Source organism: Takifugu rubripes, chromosome 3 (genome assembly GCF_901000725.2).
Source record: "Takifugu rubripes chromosome 3, fTakRub1.2, whole genome shotgun sequence".
Classification (NCBI taxonomy): domain Eukaryota; kingdom Metazoa; phylum Chordata; class Actinopteri; order Tetraodontiformes; family Tetraodontidae; genus Takifugu; species Takifugu rubripes.
In genome coordinates this window covers 10,727,674-10,744,455 of record NC_042287.1, presented here as the reverse complement: position 1 = coordinate 10,744,455, position 16,782 = coordinate 10,727,674, and the positions used below count along the sequence as shown (strand labels likewise).

Below are 16,782 nucleotides of genomic sequence, written 5' to 3'. Positions count from 1 at the left end.
AGAATTTTAATGCGGCATTTAAGACAAACACATGCTTGTTCTCTCACTCACAAATGTTCTTTGGGCTCATATGTGAGTTTTCACTACCATGACTGCTATCTTCCAATACCACAAAGAAGAGAGGAAGGGATTTTGACCCTCACGCTGCAATCCAACACTCCGACACAGTTCATCTCACTCCACTGCGCTGCAATTGCGCAGCACGTATCATTACCAAAACTCCCTCATTCCAGGAAGTCCTCTGACCCCAGGTCAAATGTATTGTATTATTAGTCAAGTCTGGTTATAGATTTTTGGTAGTTAAACTTACATTCAAGTTTACTCCATAACCATACTTTTAAATAACTCCGACCGACCATAAGTACTCCTTCTCACCCTTCTCACACTGCTCATATTTGGAGTTGTGGGATGAGTCAATACCAGATTGTGTTCTTTGCTTGTTTTGTTTTGCCCTCGGCTGCAGAACATGCTTTTTTACAGCACAGACATGAGTCAGTGTAATCTGTTTTTGAAGTAATGTCATGGTGCTTAATCTCCAGTCTGGGTGTGGTGTTCAGTCTGCTGGCACAAAGGTCTAAGAATACTCAGGTAAGATACAACATCTTGCTGCCCTCTCTTAGGAGCAACTGAGGTCGATTCAGTATCATAACTGGTTTAAAACCTGTGACCGTATGCAATCTTTACTTGTAGTGCAATACAATTTAGTCACTAGTAACCCTGACAGACAAAGGGCGTGCTGGGAAAGTTTGCCTGGAACAACTCAGGCAAATCAATCCGGTTCTGCAGAGAAAATGTGCCTGTAAACTTTCTTTGTCCGTCCTATTATTGTCATTTCCCACTCAACTCGTTTAAAATACAACAATTTCTGATCTTAAAGTCAATATTACAAAGACAGTTAAAGCCAACAGTCCCAGTGATTTATTCATGCAAAATATTCCACCTGAATGTGTATTGTTCTATAAAGTAATCTAACATGAGCTGCTGCCACTTGTCACACTGAATTCCTGCACTTATTGTCTGAAAAAGTCAAAAGAAAAGTCTGTTTGCAGCTTGTATTTATCAGGGTTTGACCAGAGCTCCTTTGGCCTCTTCAGTATCATCTGTCTTCACTCTGAATCCAACTGCTGACTAAAATGTCATTCAAATCCTTCTATAAAAGATTGGTCCTTTTTCAGCACGTATTTTACCTCTAATCATTTTATCTTAAGAAAAAGCTATTCATTGAGTTATCTGAATGTGGCTAACAACTTTTTTTCCCCTGACAGACAAAGAAAGTATTTGTGCCTGCGCCACAGGCGTGTCGGCCTCCACTCCCCGGCACCTCCCTGCCTTCCCCACCACCAGCGTGTGAAGTCCCGGGGCGCGGTCGGTCGGGGAGGCGGAGCTCCACCGCGCCTATGCTGGGTCGCGTCTGTCCAGTCGTTGTACTCGACACCGAGGCTGCCGCCGTGGAGCTGGATTGTCCTCCTTCATTCGGTTTTTAAATCTGCCCGATAAGTCGCGACGCCGTGCCGGGGTGATGATGGCCGCGGGGCCGTTCAAGTCCGCGCTGATCAACAACAGCGGCGAGGACACGTCGCTCGCGCTGCCCTCGGACAACAACCTGCGCACGGGACATCAGCGCGTGAGGGATCAGGTGCACAGCATCAAAAGGAGCAAGTCCAAACCGAGCGGGAACGGCGGGATGTCGCCTGTGTCACCGACCGGTGTGTACGGAAAACCGTCCCACATTGCCTAAAACTATCGGGGGTGGAAATCAAAAATCCCTTTATGATCCGAAGTAAATCATTATAGGCTTCTTTTCCAACCAATCAAACTTGTGCACGAAGTGGGAAGTTTTTAACAGTGCCCAGGAAGCGCGACGTACCTGGTTTTTACCGAGTGAATGTGGCAAAACTTGACCAGGGAGCGAGTTTGGATGAAAAGATAAAGAAACACACCAAAAAAAGGGGGAAAAAAACACCTTTGTGAAGCTCGTGGAAATCATTTTTCTAACAATTGGGGACGGGATCGAAATTGATCATTCAGTTATTACGCTCTATTCAATGTGCCGAGTTTAGAAATGGAGAATTTTAGGTTTAGGATTTTGGGGGTTAACGTGAGATCATTGATTGACTAAATGATTGATTGATTAACATAAGCATAATAATGAAATTGTGTCATCCAGGCTTCAAGCCGCATAAATATAGTTTTCAGTCATTTTCGTCAGGGTGTTCTGTTATACGGGACTGTTGCCAGAACTAAATGGGTCACTGTGTGAAATGTGATACCCAACTGCTGCTGAAAAAGCTTTTATTCTCCACCTTCCTGAACTGTATCACTGCTTTCTCTGTGGCACTGGTATGTAGGCTCTGCTCGAAACTATACAAATTGGAATTGGTCCATTTTAGGCTTTCAAAGGTGCAGTTCAAGACAGATTCAAACAATGCAAGCCAGTGATTGTGATTGAAAATGTGCTAAAGTTCATTAACTCACATCCTTCCTTCAAACATTGTGTTTCTGGTCGTCTCCAACAGTGAAATAAAGCTTAATCTGTTATGAAACCTATAGAAGCATGTGTTATTCAACATGCATGTAGAGTTCTTGGTGTAATCATAAACCCATGGCTTCAGACTATTTTAATTTAATATTAAAGGGTTTTTTTGTTCACCCCAATGAAGCCTTTTTAACTCTTTTGCAATAAAACACAACTGTCCAGCATGCGTTCACCTTTCCCCCCTACAGTTATGCTTTCAGAGCTTACTGTTTAATCTGTTTATTTTGTAATCATTTTGGGAAATTCCTTGGTTTGAGAAAATAATACAGTTATATTTCTATTCACAGGCAATTAAATTTTTGCAGTGTACTGCTCAAGAATGATTCAATCAGGCCATCAACCAAAGGTCCTACAAACATGTTGACGACATAAGATTTAATCCTTTACATATTAAATGATCTGGCTGTTCAGTTGTCACATAAAAACACTACCTCACTTGTTTTGTGCAGAAGTAATGGTTGATATTAAAAACTGGAGTTTTCTATTTTTTGTGTTTTTAAAGCAAAAAAAGCCACTTCTCATTATTGTGTTTTATTCCAGTATTTATGTGTCTGACTGGCCCCTGCACTTCTGAGAGTGAAAAAAGCTCATTTCTGGATACTTGCATGTCCTGCAGTATTATCTCTCTATCTTAGTTCTCCAATCTCATCTGCTTTAACAGGACTCAGTTCCCAGACTTGGACAGGAAATGAATTCAACTCATTTAAATACTCTCCAACTAAGGCAAATGGAACCTTGAGCCGTATCGCCTCCACCACTTCAGCAGGCAGCAAATCGGTACTTGTTTCTTTCATTTAACCTCCATGTTTGTTATAATTACGTAATTCCAAAACAAATTGATTCTCTCACTTTCTCTGTACAATCACAGATCATTTTGTCTAGCTTTATATTTTCCAGTCCATTTTGTTGCAGTCTGTTATTCTTCATTTATTTTGTCTGTTTTTGTTGTGTATAAATACAAAATGCACATTTTACTGAGAAAACATGTTCCAATTTCATAAGTGTTTTTAGCATTGTAGTATTTCATCTTCATATTTCCATCCAAAATTCTCCCAGGGGCGGCATTTTTATGCTGTTAACTCAGGTGTAATAGTTGTGGTTTGGCTAATGCAACACCAGAGGATATGTTATGCCTCTTTGACTTCATGAGTGTGCATGCCTGTGATGTGTTCTACCATGACCCACTAACAGCAACATGAGGTATGTGGGCAGAGCATATTGCATGGTGTAAATGGCCATAATCATAAAATCATAATGCACATGTTAGCCGACACTTTTGTCCATATGGACTTGCAGTGAGAGACACAATCAAGCCACTATGCAATTTAGAACAGTGTAAATAAAATTAAGACCATTCAGGGACGGTCAATGTGGTGCCTGAGCAGACACAAAGATACAGAATATATTAAAATGGAGTCCCATTATAACCACTGAGATCAGGTTTCTGTCTCCTTGGTTGTAAGCTTATTTATCAAGGGGGAATGGCTTCCAGTAAAACAGGTAAGACCTAAACTGACAGGCAAATTATAATTTTGTCTACCTAAATGACATGTATCTTTGCTGCCTTTGTACTCCCTATATTAACGCCGTGTGTTATTAGTCTGCATCAAAAGTCATATATTTTGGATTTTGTGCTCGTGATTTCTCTGCTTGCCGTCAGCTCGGTCTGAGCACACACCGGTGTTGTTTGTCCTCATCATACTTGTTTTTGACAAACTCTTCCTCTGTTGGGCTTTAGCAGCTGAGTAGCAGAGTAAGACGATTGATGAGCAATCGGTATGGCTTGAAAGAACAAACGCGTAACAACACGTCTGTCCAACCTGCTTCCCTATTAGCCACATTCCCCACATCAAATATCAAAATGCCTGACTGAGAGTTACTATTATCTCTGCTGTTAAAGCAAAGGCAATTTACAGGTGTGAAGTAAATTAATTTGTCTACAGCGAGGACTATTATGTTACTTTGGTATGTGCACAGTTGTCTGACATGAAAGGAGGTTTGCAAGTGATTTGCAGTCAGAGGAGTGCACAGACTTTTTTTTTTATAATTAAGTTTTTGGTGTGCATAGTTCTAACTGGAAACCTTATGATGTTTTTTTTCTTGCTTCTCAGAGACATCACAGTCTAATCAGCAGTTCCTGGAGAGAAAAACATTCCAGCACTTCAGGCATACGGGACCATATTTGTATTTGGCCCATTAGTCCCAATGGAGTGAAACCAAGTGTCAGTGACCCTACCTTGGCTCCTTCGTTTCCTGCTGTTTCTTTGCCTGAAGTGGTGAGTTTTATCATGACACAACAACATAAAAACCACACTCCTGTGTGTCAGGCCGTATAAGCAATATCTTTTGTTCTTTTGATTAGCGAGCCAAAGGGCAGAGCGTTAAAGCCCAGCAGTCTAAGTATGGTCAAGTTAATCGACACAGTAGCTACACCATCAGCAATGGATCTCACACAACCACCACAAAGACGCACACTGTCAAGTCTCCTACCACCCAGTATCAAAGCGAGGGCAAGATGGGCACCATCAAAGTGTCTCAGTCCGAGAAGCCAACAGTGTGAGTTTTCATGCTGTTTCACATTTTTACGAATAAAGAAAGGTTGGCGACGACAATCGTTGGCTTCTCTGTTGATGTGATGGCTAAAACGTTGATATATATATATTCTTTCACGCATGCTGGTACTAAACTGATATAACATAACTTTTGTAGGGGGAGCGGTACCACAACCGGTGTAGACCTGACCTTGAAAGAGGCTGTTGAGTACCTATCTCATGCTGAAGAGAACTACCAACAGTGCGGAGCCACCTTCATCCAGCATGCTTCTTTTAAAGAGGAGCAGGCCAAACAGCAGGTCTGAGCATTGCTAAGATAATAATACGATATGCATTATTATTATTATTATCATTATTATTATTATTAGTAGTAGTAGTAGTAGTAGTAGTATTATATTTCAATGATGTTTAGTTTTCTAGCTGGTATAGAGCTTTGTGCTCTTTGAAGAACTGGATTTGCTTGCCTGTTGCAGGTTTTGAATTTGGGAGGCATCCCTGCTCTTGTGGCTCTGCTGCGGAATCCTCACCCTGGGCTGAGCCAGGCCTCTGCTGGGGCCTTGAGGAACCTGGTGTTCAAGCACCAATATAACAAGCTGGAGGTTCAGCACTGTGGTGGTATAGCTAAAGCCCTACAACTACTGAAAGAGACAAATTCCACTGAGACCCAGAAACAGATCACTGGTATGACATTTTCATGTGGACAGCCCCTCAGATCATTAGGCTGCATCCATGGGACAATTCCTAACCATCAAGTGTTTTAATTCTTGCAAAACCAAGGCCTGCTGTGGAACATGTCATCTTCCGATGAGCTTAAAGAGGAACTTATAGTGACAGCGCTTCCCGCCCTGACCGAAAACGTGGTGGTGCCATTTACCTGCTGGTCAGACAGTACCAACAACAACAACATACACCCTGATGTCTTCTACAATGCCACAGGGTGCCTGCGGTGAGAGCAGCCACTGCACCAGTGGCATGACATTTAGATTTTAAGTCTGGATCAAAGGCACCAGCAAAAACTGGCATGCAGAACCAAATATTTAATTGAATATATAACAGTATGACGGGTAAAGTCTTTGTGTGCAAAATGTGTTGAAACCAGTTAATTAGTGCAGGATCAAAAACAAAGGTTTTGACTTACTCGGCACTCTAATGGGTTTTTAGCATAAGCTAAGAAAAACCCTCATCATGCAATCCTAATGCAAAGAGCAGACACTATTATGATACAGATGTGCTTTCACTTGACTCTGACTGAAAGATGTTTTTCTTTAGGAACCTGAGCTGTGGCAAACTGAAAGCCAGACAGGCCATGAGAGATTGCCGTGGCCTCATTGACTCCCTCATGAGTTACATCCAGTCCTGCGTTGCAGAGGAAGACCCCGATGACAAGGTAAAATGCCTTGTCTCCATCAGCAGGACTTCTGTATTTGCGAAGAGCAAACTTACATGGTCTCCAAGATGACAAATAGTATAATTTACATTAGGATCAGTAGAATAATGTTTGGGGGAGAGCTCCATCTTCAAGTGGACTATATCCCCCAGCTGGTCTGGGAATGCCTTGGGATCCTTCTGAAAGCGCTGGAGGAAATGTCCAGTTAGAGAAAAGTCTAAATGTCCCTGTGAAAATATCAGAAGACGTCATCACCTATTTACTGCCCTATTACGTTTTCTCCAGCTTTTTTTTCTCCATATGCATAAAGGAGTAAATACTGCAGGCAGTGTCAGTATGAGTATATATTTAACTAGTGGCACGTCTGCCAGCTTTTTTTTGGGTGTGAACATGTTGCCTTCATTTCACGTCCGCTAGTGTGGGTCACTGGAGTTCTCTCTAAAGTAGTGTTGGAGTCAGGAATAAAGCTGGTTGTGGAAGCTTTTGTGTTCAGAGGGATAATCTGGGTGTTTTGCTTTAGCTTTGAAAAATAATTCTCTTCCTGTAGTAACCTGTCATCGAAACCAACATTAGAAAAAAACTACAAGCTGGAACATCCATAAAACCTAGGAGGATGTTTGTACAGCTGTTCCCTGCAGGTTGATCTTGTTAATAATGTAATTTGTAAGACGTGGCTATAATTTTAGTCATATTAGCCCAAAAAACTAGAAGCACTCTTACGGTGCTTAATCCATCTTTACATTGGGATAAGTAACTGGGAATACACAAACAATGTAGGTCCCTGGCTGTAAGCAGCTTTCATCTTGCCACATAAAATGAAACCAAAAAAAACACCAAAACATGTTGGATGGATTAGATATTGCCTATTAACGTTTCTTCTCTCCTGTTTTAAACAGGATATGAAAATAAATCTTCGGGTCTCTTCCTTTTGTTTCCACCAGTCTGTGGAAAGCTGTGTATGCATTCTTCATAACCTGACGTACCAGCTGGAGTCTGAGTGTCCCCAGTGTTTCCAGAAGTACCAACCAAAGACTGATTCCGAATTCGATGCACAGAAAAGCCCCATCGGTTGCTTCAGTCCAAAGAGCGCCAAGGCTCAGAAAGAGGTACCACACCTCAACCAGCTTTACTATCTAAATGTTGCTGGCCATATAAAGAAAACCACAGCTCCTCTCATCTCATTTTTCTGCTCTTTTCGCAGTTTTCCTTTGACCTGACCCAGATGCCAGAAGAAAGTACACCATCTGGTGTGAACTGGTTGTGCCACCCAACGGCGATGCAGTCCTACCTGAGTCTGCTCGGCTTGTCCCAGAAAGATGCGACCCTGGAAGCTTCCTGCGGTGTCCTGCAGAACCTCACTGCCAGCAAGGATGTGGTGAGCAGCAACAACATCACAGAGATAGAAGAAAAGAAAGAAAAGTTCATTTGTTCTCATCGTTTATTGTCTTTGATTTTCACCAAAGGGATCCAGCGCCATGTCCCAGATTTTGGTTCAAAAGTTGGGGGCTCTGGCTCACATTTCACCTCTCCTAAAGTCTCCTAACCCCAGCCTGCAGAAGAATGCTGTGTCGTTGCTGGGTAACATGGCTCGAACCAGCTGTCTTCAGACCACAATGGGTAAGGAGGGAGCACTTGATATCAACAGGCATGTGGTTTGCATGTAGAACAGTTAGAACTCTGTTGGTCTTGTCTTGTGCCCTCAGCGAAGCAGGTACTGCCTGATCTCACCAGCCTGCTCTCCCTGAGCACTCGGGAGATGGGAAACTCTGACGATGCCATAGCATCAGTGTGCGGCGCTGCACGAACTCTGATGTTGGCCGACACTGAGCTCAGCAAGAAGATAGTTACAAAAGAGCTGGTGTCAGGGCTGGCTGACCTCAGTGAGAATGGGTGAGCTTCTGTTTTAACTCCCAGTGTATAAAAACACAGCAGTCGCCTCTTGCATTTAAAGGGGCTGCACAGAATTTGGTATCTTTCATTTAATTTGGTGAAGCTTTTCAATACACATGCTGGTCCCTAGCAGTTACTGTTACCAAACACTCCCTCCAAGTCATTAGTTATTTTGGGATTTGCCCTTTTATAATTATGTGTTTACATGCTTGTGCTTGTCTGGTCCGTTTCTCCCCACAGTTCCTTCCCAAAAGGCAGCAAAGCAGCGTCCCTGCTCCTCTACAGCTTGTGGAATGATAAGAATTTACAAGCTGCTGTAAAAAAGGTAAATTACACAAACATTTGTATCTATTTGAAGCCTTGCACATGCTTGCGTTGCCTCGCAGAAGCAGTAAGAGGATCCCACTAAAATGTGTGTTTTAATGCTCTCCTGGATCATTGACACTTTCTCTTCCCTGCTGCCCCACCCAAAGGTTTATTGGCTCCTCTTGTCCAGAGTCACATTTGAAAGTCGTAGAACAGGTCTTACGTTGTTGCAAAAAAAAAGAGTTTGTTAAAAGTAATGTGAAATCAGTAAAGGGTTAAGATAGCCATCATATAGAGGGGAGAGTAAAGGTGTGAGTGACTGAATAGTATGACCATTGGCTGTGTTGAGTCTTTTAATTATCGCTATAGAGAACAGGATGTGGCAAAACGTGAGCAACTATTTCATTCTGATTTTCAAAATGTCATCATTTGCCTCGGGCGTTTGTTCTTCTGCTGGCCTATTTATCATCATAACATCCTTCTTTTAGAATAAACATTTATTTTGGTCCACAGCTGGGGATTGGGAAATCACTTTTCATCAATGACAACACAACAGCCGTCCACAGATCGATGCAAGTTATCGATTGAACGTAACAGATGACGCGTGTGCAAGGGAGTCTGAGAGGTGCGTTCTGTCCCTGAACATATTGTGTTTTATTGTCCGCTGAAAGTGCAGAATTACTAATTCGCACTCGACTGAAATGTTTTCTGTTTTCTGTCTTTCTGACGGCTTTTTCTTGTGTCCTTGTGTGTGCTTGCAGATGGAAGCCTGCATGTTTAGACATCACTGTGGCCACACCCATGGAACCAAGAGTTTGGTTACATTCTTCACATAACAGCTTGGCTGAAAAATGTTCACCTAATAGTCAATCATGTGATGCAGTACTACCGCGGTAAGAGAAATGTAATTTCAAAGGTAAACCTGCGGCGTAACGATGTTAATTTGGTCAGATGGAGATCCGTTCTCTATATATCCTTCTGTAACCTGAAGTGTGTTTAAAAGCCACATTCAGCCTCCACTGCCTGGGATGGATGCACAGTGATGGGTTAGTTAAAGGATTTTAAGGTGCCTGGTGAAAGCAGATCTCAGATATACATTAGGTTAGTTCAGACTGTGCAGCCAAAAACAAATATTCTCTCTAATACTCTCTAATATTAGATACTGTAGCAATATAGACTATATGTTTGTGTCATAAGTAAATCACAGCAATGAAAAAAAACATTTAATTTTAGATGTTTGACCTTTAAATGTAAACATTTTACATTAGGAACAGAGAAATATCTCTGGATATTTTGTCATTGCTCGTGTTTTTGCAGCCTGGTGGATTGTATTTTTTTTTTTTTTACTGCAAAATAATAAATGAAAAGGTCTTTAACACACATGTCTGTTATACATATTTGGGGGAAAATGTTAATGTGGAAGTTGTTGAATCATTTAATGAATGTTCATTTTAAACTCGTAGCACGCTCACCGAAGCCACTCTTCCCTTTTCTATGTTTTCCCTTCATTTTTATATTGTTTATCTTTTCGGTCGCACTGACGGTGTCTTAAAGTCAGTAAATAATCAGACGCTCACTCTTTAATCACAGCGAATAAAACTTTTTAGTCATGCACATAAGTGTTATGTGTGGAAAGTACCAGAGTGGCAAAACAGTGTTACTTGCCAACTGTGTATTGAGGTTAGAACAATTGATCCCATCATCAATATAATTTTGTACAAATGTGTGAATGTTTCTGGTATTTGGAAGGGATCTCTCCTTGTTTCTTATCTTACCTAGAATAAATAGCATGTTTAAAGAATATTTCATTATTTCGGTTCTCTACATCCAGCACCATCAACACAAACGCCAACAATCTACTAGCGACTGTTATCTCTGCTCTGTGACGCTGGCCTGCGGGTCTTTCCAGACAAGCTGAAACAAAATTGGTTTGCTTGCTTCTTCACTGGAACGTAGACTAATTATTTATGAAATGTGTTCTGCGGCCACTCAAAAAAGTGAAAGACAGCTCAAAAAACCTAGAATGTTTTGTTGTTTTTTTTCCACGCTGACTAGACATTTGCGTGGTCCATGTGTTTGCAGATAGACTGTGCCCAACTTGGGTAGGCTGTGGTGATATGAGGTTTGGCTTAAGCAGCAGGAAAAATAATGGCTTTCAACAAACTTCTGGTTGAATATTTATCACTGCTTTCATGCAGTGGAAAGAGGAGCCGGTAAAAAAGGAATTAGGTTTTATAAATCTGTTGTAACTATTACATGAGAATACAATGATTCTCTTTCATGTTTGTGTTTGGGTGAAGGTGTGTGTAAGCGGGATGTGGGAGCATGTGTGTTGTGTGAAGTTCTGGGAGTTGGCCCAAGTATCATCATACCCCCAATCATGTCAGAACTTTTGAGTGCCAATAAAAGTTAAAAGAAAGAAATTCTTTCTTTGTACCAAGCTTAATTTATTTACACACTTCAGAACAACACAGCTAGTTTAAATGGTGAGAATCCAAGAGAAAGAGTGAAGAATACAGAGTCAGTTTAATTATGGAGGCAGAGTCCAGGCTTGGAGCCAGTAGCCAATGGGTGCAGCATCTATTTCCTCAGCCCCCTCTTGGTCCTCTTAGATCTGGTAAAAGGAAAAGAAAGTCAAAAGATGGAAGTACTTAGACTGTGTACTCGCCTCAAAATTCAACTGTAACCTACATACTGTAGTTATTTACCATTGTTGTCGAGGGAACGCTCTTTTGTTTTCCGCTTATTTTCTGTTGTTTATAAGAGTATAACTCTCAAAATTTGTCTAACTGTCTCTGAGTCAACTCATTATTCCCATCTGCTTTTGTGACATGATTTTCAATAGCAAGGACATATTTTTTTTTGTATATATATCATTATAAGGTTGCGCAACTCTTCAGCTTCTCCATGCCAAAAGAAATAAAACCCAGCAGACAGAAAAGAAAGTCTTTCAGCGGCTGCCACTCCTGTAGGCACACACACACACACACACACACACACACACACACGGCCCCGGCCTCGACAGTTTGGTAAGTGATGGGCAAAGTCCTGCCACACACTACATGTTCTGTTCATAGGAGTGTCTGTTATATAGATTACAGTGCAGATTACAAAATGTCTTATCTGCCGCATGAGCTGATTTGACCATGCCATATGTGGCTCTTTCAAATAGGGCTTTATTCCAGAAATGTCCAGATATCTATTCTTAAATCAGTGTTTTAAGATGCCCAGAAGATGCATTGATCATCCTTGACATCGATACTTTGACATGTCTGTGCAGTGAGCACTTGTCCTGTTTAACAGTTTGGTTGTAATGAACGGCCATGTGAGGCATCACAGGGAGGATCATTTGGAACTGTGACAGTTTCTTTTCTAATTGGAGAGAGGTTCTTCAGGTTGGATTGGTAAGAATTCCCACACTCTAACACTGTGATTGTTGTCTCCGAATAGTGTGCTTTTTAGGACTGAGCCGGTCAAATTTACGTGAAGGCGGAGTGACATACTGGAAATTTTGCCTGACAGGATAGGCCTCAAGGGTCCTTCAGATTTTTGTACAAAAGGTCAGAATACTTAAAGTTCTACTCTCTCTTCTGTGATTCATCGCTGTAAACTGAGGTGTAACTCAGATTTGGAACTCACGATTTCTGATGGTCGCTGACTCGATTCCTCAGCACGTTGATCTGGATGAAAATAGAGTATTTTAAAGTTATTCCAGTGTTCTTTGAATCACACACACACGCGCACACACATCCTTATACTTCTGTCTTTGTGAGGACAACACATTCCCCAGGAGTAATGGTAACCATTTAGTCTAACCTACAACCCTAACATAATACTAATTCTACCCAAAGCCTTAAAACCGTGTCTAAACTAATTACTGTACTTTGAATGTAGCAATTTGAAACCCCCCCCCACACACACACACACACACACACTGCTGACATGATGGTGCCCTGACCGAATTTAGCGAATTAAGCCTAGCCCAGGACCCCAGATATGTTGGAAAAGAAACGACCACAGACACCTCATATTTCTGTTTGGTGATCTGGTCCTGCAGCTCAAACTTCTCTGCCTCCAGCTGGTACATCCACTCCCACAGCTCTTTGGCTTTATCTCTGCGAGAAGTAGAAATGCAACGATGTAGCTCTCCCTGTTTTTTTCCGTGATTCTTGTCATCACCTCAGCAGTTCGCCTGACAACCTGCAACTACCTGAGCCGCTCTTGGTTCAAGTTGTCGATGTCCAGTGATTTGCGTCTCTCGCTCAGGATCTTCTTCTTCTTCTCTCTCTCCGTCTGCCTTTTGCCACTGCGCTTTTCTGTCTACAGACAAGTCGAAGGAATCAGGACCCACCTCCTAGATACTTCAATAAAAATGCACCACGGTGCTCAGTGTGCCCACCAGCTTCTGCATGTACCCTCCAAAATGGAGGCTGGTGAGGGTCTTCTTTTTCTTGGCATCATCTTCGGCTCTCCTCTTGGCTTCCTCCTCTTCCTTACGAGTTCTCTCATCCTAGATTTGAGAAGACAAAGACCATTCTTCTTTGATTATGTGGATTCTGCGAATGCATTTTGGGTGGCAGCTTGCACACGCTCACACCTCCAGACGCTTCTGCCGCTCTTTCTCCCTCTCGCTGCGGATCCTTTGCTGCTCTGCTCGCTCAGCCCGGCGATTTTCCTGCATAACAGACCTCGTGTTAGCACGTCCTGATGAAGGAGTTTGACAAACTCTGCTTCTATTTGAGCAACTTTAGCCATGAAGTCTAACAATTCGCTCTTTCAGTTGAATCAGCTCCTCTTCTTCCTTTTTCCTGCTCTCAAAGTGAACTTCGATCAAGGTCTGGAGCTCCATCAGGTCCTTCTCCATCCTTTTACGATGAATATCCTGCAGAGACACGAGGTTCACCACTTTTATTCATTGATTTATAGTAAAATATCTTATTGATCCCAAATGTCACAGCATCCAGAGGGGCCCCCAATGGTGCTTTTATTTCCTTTTCTTCCTCACTTACATCAAAATCCACTTTTTCTCCATCAGGAATCTTTGGAGGGATCAGGTTAGGCATTATGAATGGCCTGAAAAAGGTAAACAACACGATTACATACAAAGTTGCAGGGTAAAGTGTTCATGAATGTCACTGACATTTAGCCATGAAATATGAGCAGCAGCTTCAGTGTGTGAAGACCTCATCTCTCAACATTCTTGCATGTCTGTACTTGCGCTGTGTTAGCTTAAATTATTCTTCATTTTTTCTTTTTTTACAATCATATCTCCAAACAGGTCTAATGTCCAAGCAACAAGGGGGAGCAGGCTACATTTGCACATATACTCACTTGAATTTTGGTTTGGCCTCTTCCCCTGTACAGATGGGGGGAAAAAATATGAAAGATAATAGAAATATATGCAAAAAGGTGTAATTGTAGTAACCAGTAGATCGACAAATAAATGACACGTGTCAAGGAGCCAAAAATGTAGTTTTACCTTCTCCTTCCCCTGCTTCTCCATCTGAAACCAGAATAAAAACATGTGAAATGTGAGCGGCGTTACATCATTGCATTCGCTCATGCTGTAGATTTTACTTGCCTGTTTCATTATTAGCATTCTGAGATGTTGACAGAGGGTGATAATGAGGTGTTACTCTCAGAAGCAGCTCTGGCATCCATGACCTCTCAGTGACACTCACTTAAGAGATTACTGAAGCGGCAACGGCCATAAACTAACAGCTTAATGTTCTTATGAATATAAAGAGCGGATTCCAAATTGATTTGTTTTCCTAACCTACTTACCTTTCCTAAGTCTAGGCTAAAGCTATGTTCATAAATTCATGAGATCACATCCTCTTGAGACGCTAACCTGCCATATACTATACTATATGGTAATATATAGTGTAATGTTCAGTAAGGATGCATATAAAATCACACAATAGAAAAGTGAAGCCTGTGAGGCAAATATTTCCTTTTGCCCTGTCACTGGTAATAAAGTAGTAACAAAACTGTGAATTTAAGTGATTAACTGCAGCATATTGTTACACACTTGTCCAGTGATGGACGGATAACCTTCAACTGTCAGTGTAGCAGATCCAATGTATAGTTTTTATGTAAAACACACACGGTGATATGAATTTATACATATATGTATTTGCGTATATTTAGTTTATTCTCTTTGCCAGACACCTTTAGCAGACGTATCTGTCCAAACTGGGTTTCCTTGTCAAACAAGAAGTCAAATACTTGAATGGCTAATGCTTTACGTCAACCAGGAACGGGGGCTATGTGAGATATTGCTTTGTCTGCTGGGTGCTAAAACACTGAGCTAAATCCGTCAACTTTCGCCTACCAAAGTCAAGTCAAGAGCGAGCAGATTACTGTCTCCTGACTCTGATAGAAGACAGGCTGCTGACATGCGCACAGGGAAACTAAATACAAAACCTGACTACAGAGAAAAAAATACCAAGTAGGTCAGCCTTTTTTTAAAAAGTCACACCGTGTTCTGGGTCTTCCTCTTCCTCCTCCTCTGCAGCAGGTTTGTCTTCTTCCTGCAAGCCCTCTGGTAATCGAAGCGTGTTGAGCAGCAAATAGACATAAGGGTGAGAAGTCGGTGAGACACGGTGAGTCATTTTATCACCATCTTAAACCAACTCAAGTGAAATAAATCCTCCTTTTCTGCCAGCCCAAAAAGTACAAGATGCCCAAACACCTTTATAAAAATGATCAACGTGAACTGTGCGTGTGTACAAAAGAGAGATAAAGAGATATACATGTTTTATCTACTTTGGGGGCCTTAATAGCAGTGGGTTACATCGTAAAGGTATATTATTTTATTTATGACAACTATTTTCAAGGCCAACCTCTTATTTAAATTCACTATACTTGTGAGACAGTTTCAGGTTTTAGGAATAGTTATCCCAAGATGTGAAATTTTCACAGTGATGTTATGCTAACAAGAAAAATACACAAATTAAGAAAATAAGGTATGAATAATAAAAGCTTAATTACATTTGAGCCGTTGGCTAAAACCCGAAGCTCGTTGATCTGGGAGATGCTGTAATGCAGGTGAAGGTGAAGACTGACAAGCAGCTCCGTCACACACCCCACACTCATATTTAAACACCTTTTTAACTTTGGAACTATTCTGCTGGAGGCTGTCGGGACTGTTTTTACAATGAAAAGTGAGGTGTTATCTTTGTGTTTTCTTTATGAACTAGCGTGGTAGTTCTTTGGGAATATGAAGCCAATGTTCAATCGTAGTAATGGGATTGTAAATAATTTACCTTCCGCATCCTCCTCTTCCTCCTCCTCTACCTCCTGCTCACCTGCTGAGCACAGTAAAATTCTCAGCTGCTTCATCCAGGCTGCAGCCGTGGTTTCAGTTTTATGTGCATTTTTCTTGTGAACAAGAATAATTGTGATCCAAACGTGCAGCTATTAAACCTGCAGTCACAAACCTTCATCGGCCTCCTCTTCTACATCGCACAACCAGGAAAACACACAGGAGGATTAGAAACATTGGAAACACACAACTTGTGCTTGACTGCATCACATTATGCAGAAATATACTTTCAGAACGACTTAATATAACAGTAAAGTCCAATATCAGATCACCTTAGTATGAGGAGTCGTTTCTTACCTTCCACTTCTCTGGAAAAACACAAACACAGTAAACATTTTTAAACAGGAGACATCATAATTTACACTCTATGGGAGCAAATAGAGGTAATGTAATTAAATTCCTTATTAATATTTGTCTAATATTTGTGTTGGCTGGTGTATTAAAGGAGAAAATGAGAGCCTACTCCTCGTACTCCTCCACCGTTTCCTCTGTGTCAGACATAAGGGAAAGTCTTTTCCTCCTGTGGCAGTGAATCTAAACAAAACACAAAAATCTGTCACTTACGCACAGTTTCACACTTCTACTAACAGGTTCCATTTCAAGCAGAACTCACCTGAGGAACAGGCAGAGTGACGGTAACTGACCAGAGGGCTCGAGTGTGACTGCCGGGAATGTGAAGTGAGTCCCTGAGGGGTGAAGAGACACACTGGATGGGCTCTCAGACCCCCCCCCCCCCCCCCCCCCCACCGCTGTGTTATTAATACCTTTTTAGATAGTGTGCACT

At 41.6% G+C, this 16,782-nt stretch overlaps 2 protein-coding genes across 3 annotated transcripts; one reads left to right on the top strand and one right to left on the bottom strand.

Moving 5' to 3' along the window:
• The first annotated feature begins 473 nt into the window (after positions 1-473).
• Positions 474-11,106, top strand: pkp1a (plakophilin 1a). Its single transcript, XM_003963320.3, has 16 exons — positions 474-588; positions 1,266-1,706; positions 3,198-3,313; positions 4,648-4,812; positions 4,899-5,092; positions 5,246-5,387; positions 5,562-5,769; positions 5,866-6,034; positions 6,358-6,475; positions 7,417-7,581; positions 7,677-7,850; positions 7,939-8,092; positions 8,179-8,365; positions 8,606-8,690; positions 9,185-9,296; positions 9,433-11,106. Exons 2-15 carry the CDS (start codon positions 1,520-1,522, stop codon positions 9,257-9,259), a joined length of 2,139 nt encoding a protein of 712 aa, XP_003963369.3. The 5' UTR covers positions 474-588; positions 1,266-1,519; the 3' UTR covers positions 9,260-9,296; positions 9,433-11,106.
• tnnt2a (troponin T type 2a (cardiac)) lies at positions 11,098-16,714 on the bottom strand. Of its 2 annotated transcripts, none has more exons than XM_011602450.2 (16): positions 16,612-16,714; positions 16,462-16,532; positions 16,296-16,306; positions 16,114-16,131; positions 15,940-15,984; positions 15,153-15,215; positions 14,151-14,174; positions 14,003-14,027; positions 13,681-13,744; positions 13,437-13,553; positions 13,269-13,346; positions 13,071-13,181; positions 12,882-12,991; positions 12,696-12,786; positions 12,311-12,351; positions 11,098-11,285 (listed from the first exon to the last, which is right to left on the bottom strand). In XM_011602450.2, exons 2-16 carry the CDS (start codon positions 16,497-16,499, stop codon positions 11,252-11,254), a joined length of 870 nt encoding a protein of 289 aa, XP_011600752.2. In that variant the 5' UTR covers positions 16,500-16,532; positions 16,612-16,714; the 3' UTR covers positions 11,098-11,251. The 2 variants fall into 2 exon arrangements, with proteins under 2 accessions (XP_011600752.2, XP_029689986.1); XM_029834126.1 differs by having other exon boundaries at positions 15,940-15,981.
• Positions 16,715-16,782: the final 68 nt, after the last annotated feature.